At 41.2% G+C, this 7,231-nt stretch overlaps 2 protein-coding genes across 2 annotated transcripts; both read right to left on the bottom strand.

The window, feature by feature from the left end:
• Positions 1–2,147: 2,147 nt before the first annotated feature.
• On the bottom strand, positions 2,148–2,944 carry LOC147448054 (uncharacterized). Its single transcript, XM_086524483.1, has 3 exons — positions 2,900–2,944; positions 2,486–2,817; positions 2,148–2,259 (listed from the first exon to the last, which is right to left on the bottom strand). The coding sequence occupies exons 1-3, from the start codon at positions 2,942–2,944 to the stop codon at positions 2,148–2,150; spliced, it is 489 nt and encodes a 162-aa protein (XP_086380609.1).
• A 393-nt stretch (positions 2,945–3,337) lies between these two features.
• On the bottom strand, positions 3,338–5,059 carry LOC147448053 (uncharacterized). Its single transcript, XM_086523727.1, has 4 exons — positions 4,709–5,059; positions 4,108–4,665; positions 3,707–4,011; positions 3,338–3,500 (listed from the first exon to the last, which is right to left on the bottom strand). Exons 1-4 carry the CDS (start codon positions 5,057–5,059, stop codon positions 3,338–3,340), a joined length of 1,377 nt encoding a protein of 458 aa, XP_086379853.1.
• Positions 5,060–7,231: the final 2,172 nt, after the last annotated feature.

Raw genomic sequence — 7,231 nt, 5'->3', positions numbered from 1 at the left:
AAGAGGTGGTGCTATGGTCCAGGATGGACGAGTAGGGTAGCCCATATGGTTTCTAGCCTTTCTAGATTTTCTTTTTACTTAAAACGCATTTCAAACAAGTTCCTTAATTGTGCACATCTTCCTTCCAAATACGTGATCCCTTCGATCGCCCATTTATCATCTTTCCCATTGGCATCTGGCCTACCCGAACTAAGCCATTTTCCAATAACTTTGCCGGTACACCACCTGCCCGGGGCAGTCACTTATCAAAAGACCCCTATATCATGTGCATTCAAGAGGTAATTAATAATACCCCAATATACATACTATACTAACACTGTGAGTCTATTTAAAAAACCCCACCCCCCTCTGTATGTATACATTTTTATACATTTTGGTCTTTTAATAATCCTCTCCGGTTAACTCACGTGATATCATACACATTCTAAAAAGTGACCGCCCCGGGACCACCTGGTCGGGCACATCACAACCATTCATTCCAATCCAGGATATGAATGCACATTGAGCTCGACAATCAAACACATAAGCTCAACAGTTACCGATTTTAGCCAGAAAGAAACATTCTTCCTGTTGGAGCCCCTAGGTATTCCTGGTCTAGCCTTATTTCAACCAATCAAAGGCAATAGAATAATACTACTCTTTCCTATGTATTGCATGGACTATTCCCCAACCTCTTAGGTTCTTTTTAATCCTAGTATAAGACTTTGATAACCTTCTTTGAATTAGCAATTTACTTGTTCCTAGTTTCTTCAATCTATACAATTGTGTCCCTTAGAAAACAACGTATCTCAGGAAGTATTTATGGTTTTGTTTCATCTTCTTCATATAGTTTAACCCCGTGTTGCCTATTTTACTTCGTCATCCCTTTTCACATCCAATGCAATCCATGGCCATCTCCATGGAGGCGGTGGAGTTCGATTACAGTCGCCTACGAGACATCTCCGTAGGAGCCATTCCCTACTCCCCCTAGAAACCCTGTGAAAAAAGATAAGAAAATTGAGAATCATACATGAATTCACTAATGGTGCAAGGTCATGTAGTAACATGATATTTTATACAATATTACAATTCTTAAGCATGGAGTAAGTGCAATGTCATTTTAGTTTTTCAAAGATAGAGGGCATAAATGGTGGTTGAATGTGTAAGATGCCTTTGGGTCAATTTATGATTTGCTTGTGGTTTAGTGTGTGTGAGTGCAACTCTTCCTAATGAGCATGTGTGAGTGTGTGAAAATGCAACACTTCATGTGTGAGTGTAACTCTTCCTAATATATAAAGATGGAGATTAAATTTACCTCATAAAAGGAATTTGGAAAAGAGACAAGAAGCTTAACGCCTTAATCCTCCTTACTTTCTTGGTCAAATTGATGGTGGGCACTTGAAAGAGTTTGAACTTATCCTTCTCTTCTCTTCACTTCCTTTGTCGGATTGATGGTGGTTGCTTGGGAGAGGTTGATCTTCTCCTTCACGTCAATTGAAGAGTAATTGAAGATTCAAGTGGCCAAAAGTTGGCAAAGCAAAGGTTTGGGGGAAGGGAGGTTAGATGGATGGCAATGAATTATAGAATTTTCCCAAAATAAGGTGACCAAGGTTGTACCATACGTACTGTATGGGTCGTGACTGTACGTAATGTACGTCGTGCCGTATGGATAAATTTTTGAGGTGCGTAAAAATACGTACCTTTTTAAAAAAACAATAAATGAGAGGAAATTTAAGAAAATTTTATTTTCCTCGTCAGAGGGTTAACCAATCTATATCATGCAAAGCACTTGGGGACACATTACTACACACATTATCCACTAGAGATTCACTTAACTTCAAAACAAGTACCAACCTTCAGGAAACAATATACATTGAACAACGTAAAAACATTTCTACCTACTGAGAAGAGAACTAAAAACAATGATAAACCTTCAAGCATGAAGCAATTGAACAAAAGGTAAGTTGCTGACAATAAACTCAGAACTGTACAAACATTGATTCAAGACTCAAGTAGCCCACATGGCACAAACTGCTAATAAGGATGGAACCAAAATAATGACAAATGTCAAGCCAAAATGGCTCCTGATAGAGCGTACACAAAAAATAACATCCTGCTGAAATATGTGAAAATGTCTAGACTCTAGACTAATAACTAGTCACTAGTGCCTAGTGAAACTCATCGTCAGAAGAAGAATACGATGATGCTGAAAAGAGCATGTCGCCATTTGCCACGACATTGCCTTCATCATCAAACTCTGGCTCTATCACCATAGCATATGTGGCCCTCGGGGCGGTCACTTTTTAGAATGTGTATGATATCACGTGAGTTAACCGGAGAGGATTATTAAAAGACCAAAATGCATAAAAATGTATACATACAGAGGGGGGTGGGGGTTTTTTAAATAGGCTCATAGTGTAAGTATAGTATGTATATTGGGGTATTATTAATTACCTCTTGAACGCATGTGATATAGGGGTCTTTTGATAAGTGACTACCCCGGGATGTGGCCTCGTCTGCACCAACTGGGTCTGGATCACTATCCTCCTCTCCCTCTGGAGTGTGAACGAGACGGACTGCCTCATTCGCACGCTGTCGAGGAGTACGTATGGGTAGATTGCCTTTGCGAATGCTCTTTCGTCGTGCACTCCCCTCACCTGTATCCTGGAGGCGTAATGGAATGTTGTAAGCACGTGCATGAGACCTTGTCACACGCCGATCGACATCCTCTAGCTCTCTATGAAGCATGCGTACTATCTCCTCCTGCTCATTTCTGATATGCTGGTCCGCCTCCTCCACAGTAGGATCAACTACCAGCGTGATACGTGAGGGATCAACCTGTTGTACAATGTACATTTTGTTAACAATAGTGTAAATAAGAAACATATACATAGGATGTCATACTACATCGTCATACTACCTGCTTAGGTGTCCCCAAAGCATGGTAAGAGCGCACAAGCCTCATGTTGGCCCTGCAATACACTAGCTTCTCCAACTGAGAAGTGCTAAGGCGATTCCGGATCTTGGTATGGATTAAAGAGTAAGCGATCCAGTTGCGCTCACAAGCACCCGCTGAGCAATCCTGCATTAAAGCAATTGCTGGTGTCGTTGGCAGGATTTAAACGCATTGTGCAAGACCCAAGATAGAGAAATAAAGTGAGATTTAAAAGATACCTTCGAGAGCAAACGTAGAGCCATAATAGTCAGGCATGGAAGACCTTGGCGACCATAACTCTGCCACCAAGTGAGAGGACAACTGGTTGCCTTTGGACGCAATGCTACCTGACGTGAAAACGATGGCCCCAAGTTGTTCATTTACTTGCACATCTCTGCATCTATTGCCAGCTGCTCGTGCTCCTCAAAACGAATCATTAATGTACTCGTCCTTTAGTGTGAGGAGATCACTCTCATGAAACAACTCTGGGGTCTTGTAAAAAGGATGGAGTAAAGCAGCCATCCCATGAATAGGACGGCTCATAAACTTCCACCTACTCTCTATAAAGTATAGGATATCATCTTGCCTGCAAAAAAATCAGCAATTATCACACTCAAATTAGCAATGGATTCATGGCCTAGATGTAAAAAGAATGTCATGCAAAAATCTGACACTCGCCGCTCCTGAGTCAAGGCTTGGCATGCCATGATGTGGCTCTTCATCTGCATGAAGAGATGGTAGACAAGGCCTAATGTTGAGCCCTCCATGTCCGTGACTCGTAGCAAGACATACATTGGTTGCAAAGCCACTATCAAGGTATGGACCTCTGTCCAAAAAGACTCATCCAACACACGCCTCTGAATGGCTTTGGTGTTCTCACTGTTTGCACGAGCCATGTTTCTCCACTTTGGGTCCACAACTGTCCGCAACAGTGAATCCCTCACCTTGGAGAGTCTTTGCAACACCAAATACATATATGCAAACCTGGTCTTGGAGGGCCGCACCATATCAAGGGTACTATGGCTATGAAAGATGGCTAAGGCCTGATGCTTCTTTCGAAAGAATGTGGTCAATTTGGTAGCCTCTGAAATTGTTGGCTGCACTCAAGGTAGTTTGCCTATGTCCTCCATCAACAAATCTAAACAATGGGTTGCACATGGAGTCCAAAAAATGTGAGGAAATTGTGCCGTTACCATTTCGCCCATAGCTTTGCAGTTGGCTGCATTATCTGTGACAACTTGAACCACATTCTCTTTACCAACGTCATTGATGGCCCTTGAAATATGCTCAAAAATGAATTCACTTGTGATCTTATCTCGTGCCTTTCCTGCATCCACAGCACACAAGAAATATGTACCAAGACAAGAAGACACAAGTATGTTAATGATGTGTCGCCTGCGTACATCACTCCATCCATCAGAGATGATGGTGCATCCAAATTGCTGCCATCCAGCCTTAACAGGCACCAACGCCTTATCTATCAAGGCCTTCTGCTCCTCCAGTGTTGTGGTGCACATCTTTTTGTAATCGAGGTCATACCATGTATCTGTGGCACCAGCACCTACCTGGGCAATGGACCTCACCATCCTCTTCCATTGTTCAATCTTCAAGACATTGAAACTGATGTTGCGAGCAATCTCCATCTCAGCCACTTTTTGACGCTCTTTTATCCAAGACACAGAATGCACACGTGAAGGCAAGGTGGTCTGCCTATGCACATGCACATCACCAACCTCCTCATTCTCCTCTTCCTGCATGATACGAGCCCTCTTCCTGTTTGCAATTTGCTGAGACCCTCTCCTCCACCTGTGTAGAAGAGTCACCAAGCTGTCCAAGAAGAGCATCTTGCAAACGGTCTTCTGTTTGTTGTGCCACTTTTCCTTTGTCTGTTGTTGCAAATGCAGGGAATTTCTCAACAATCAATGCTTCCCGCACACCTGGAGGTACCTTCTTACACTTGCCACAATTATTTGTGCAATTGATGTCAGTTAGATGCATCACAACTCGAGTGATTGTACTCGACAGCATGAAACCACAGTACTTGCATGACCACTTGCGACAACTTGATCCAGCCTGCCCAGGAGTATTCACAACTTCAATTACATTGGTGTGCTCTTTCCACAAAGGGTTCATAGGTTTCGGCATGATGAAAACAGCCTGCTGAAAACATGCAAATAATAAGGTCACAGGTGAGAGTCGAGACTGGTGTATTCTCTCGCAGAGAGAGACGAGAGACGGAGAGAGGGAGAGGGGAGAGAGAGAGAGAGAGAGAGAGAGAGAGAGTTGGGGGGGGGGGGGGGGGGGGGGGGGGGGGGGGGGGGGTACCTGGTTCTACACAGTGCAAAATCCTTTCTCTGTAACGCTCGGCAGCGACAGTGTGCATCGAAAAAGTCACGCAAAACGATATCCAGATAGCCTAAAAGGGCTTTAAAAATTAAAAAAAAAACATCGTACTGTACGATCCGTACGCATATTGTACGAATCAGTACGGATGTACCGTACAGTACGGTTCCACACGTACGTGTTGGTACAACCTTGAAGGTGACTATGGAGCTTCATGGGTTTGCATGAGGCTAAGTGGAGAGTGATGATAAAATAAACAATTGTCTAAGTGTGTCTACAAAAAACCAAAGCAATTGGATACTTAAACGGCCATCTGCACAAGTAAAGCCAAAGCTAAACAAAACATAGACTATACAATAGATTTGGATACCTAAAGGAATACCATGAGTTCAAGGAAATTTTGTTTGGATCCCCAAACTTCAACTACAGTTTCTAAATCAACAACAATAATCGACTTCTCTAACCACGACAAATCAGAATGTCAAAAGGGATACTTCACATCCAAAGCCGTGAATATTTCAAGATAGTACCCAAGTCCAAAGATGTACTGCAATTGCCAAAACAAAAGTGGATTTCAAGAAAACGTGGATCGCCAACAGAAACATCCAACCCAGAGGTGTCGTAGCCACTCCAACATTCTTCCAAAGCCAGAACCAAGGTATGGCGGCCTATACCTCAATCACAATCTCAAAACATAAACTGACACCACCCTTTGACAATTCGTTAACAAGATATTGAGCTACAACAAAGAAGCATGGTAAGTGCTCATTGAAAACCACACAAGTGAACCTCGTCATTGGATGCCCTTAAGCAATTTGCTTAAGACCCGCCTCTTGCACGTCATCAATTCGTCAACAAGCTATTGAGCTACAACACTACAAGAGGTCACTTAAATCCTGGCGCCAAATTACCAGCGTCAATGGCGGGTGTTGGTATATGTGTAGGTAAGTATGGAGGGAGATGAACATTTAAAAAATTTTCATTTTTAAAATTTTGACGCCTTTTTCGATGTATTTTCTGGTGTCTATATAGATATGTATTCCGACGCCTCTTTAGATGTTTTTTTTGGTGCCAGCACTAGCATCTATATCGACGGACCTTTTCAAGTTTGCTTGTAGGTTTAGGGTTTAGGCTTTAGGGTTTAACATAGTGTGTGTGTACGTGCGTTTTTGCAAGTTTGAAGACGTTTACAAGACCCTTTCTTGCTCAAATAGGCCTCATGTGAGTGCTCAAAAGTTTTATGCATATTAAATTAATTTAAAATTATAATTTATATTGATAAAATAAAATTTCATTCATTAGGATTTCAATGCTTTAAATTTTTATTCAATTTTATTAAGAAATTATGCTTTGGAGAAAAATTGTTTTGAAATTATGGTTTGGGGTAATTTTGTTTTGAATTTATTCTACGGGAAAATTTTGCTTTGAAGAAAATTTATTTCGAAATTATGCTATGGAAAAATTTTGTTTTGAAATTACGCTACCATCTCATCATCATCACGCGACTGATGAGGTTTAGGTTATAGATTTTGGTTAGGTTTAATTTAGGTTATAGGTTAGGTCAGGGTACGTATAGGTTATATGTTAAGTTATAGGTTATACGTTAGGTTAGATTAGGTTTAGGTTATAGGTTAGATTAGGTTAGCTTATAGGTTAGGTTAGATTAGCTTATAGGTTAGGTTATAGGTTGTACATAAAAGGTTAGGTTAGGTTATATGTTAAGTTAACTAATGTTTAGGTTAAGGTTTGGTTTGAAAAAAATATGATGCTCCCAACTGAAAGATTAGCGGCCCATAACCATGATTTTAGTAGCTTACAAAATTATTGCCATGTCAATTGCCCTAAGACTCTATCCCACTCTAGATAAGGGTATCACTCCTCGCCAACAAGGTTTCATCAAAGGAAGATCTATTCAAGATAACAACTTGACAACAATGGTTGGATTATAATACACACCATTCACCATGCAAGATT

The sequence above is a fragment of the Adiantum capillus-veneris genome, chromosome 11 (genome assembly GCF_014529385.1).
Source record: "Adiantum capillus-veneris isolate H3 chromosome 11, ASM1452938v2, whole genome shotgun sequence".
Lineage (NCBI taxonomy): Eukaryota > Viridiplantae > Streptophyta > Polypodiopsida > Polypodiales > Pteridaceae > Adiantum > Adiantum capillus-veneris.
Note: the sequence above shows the minus strand (reverse complement) of the source record. Positions and strands in the feature narration are given on the sequence as shown.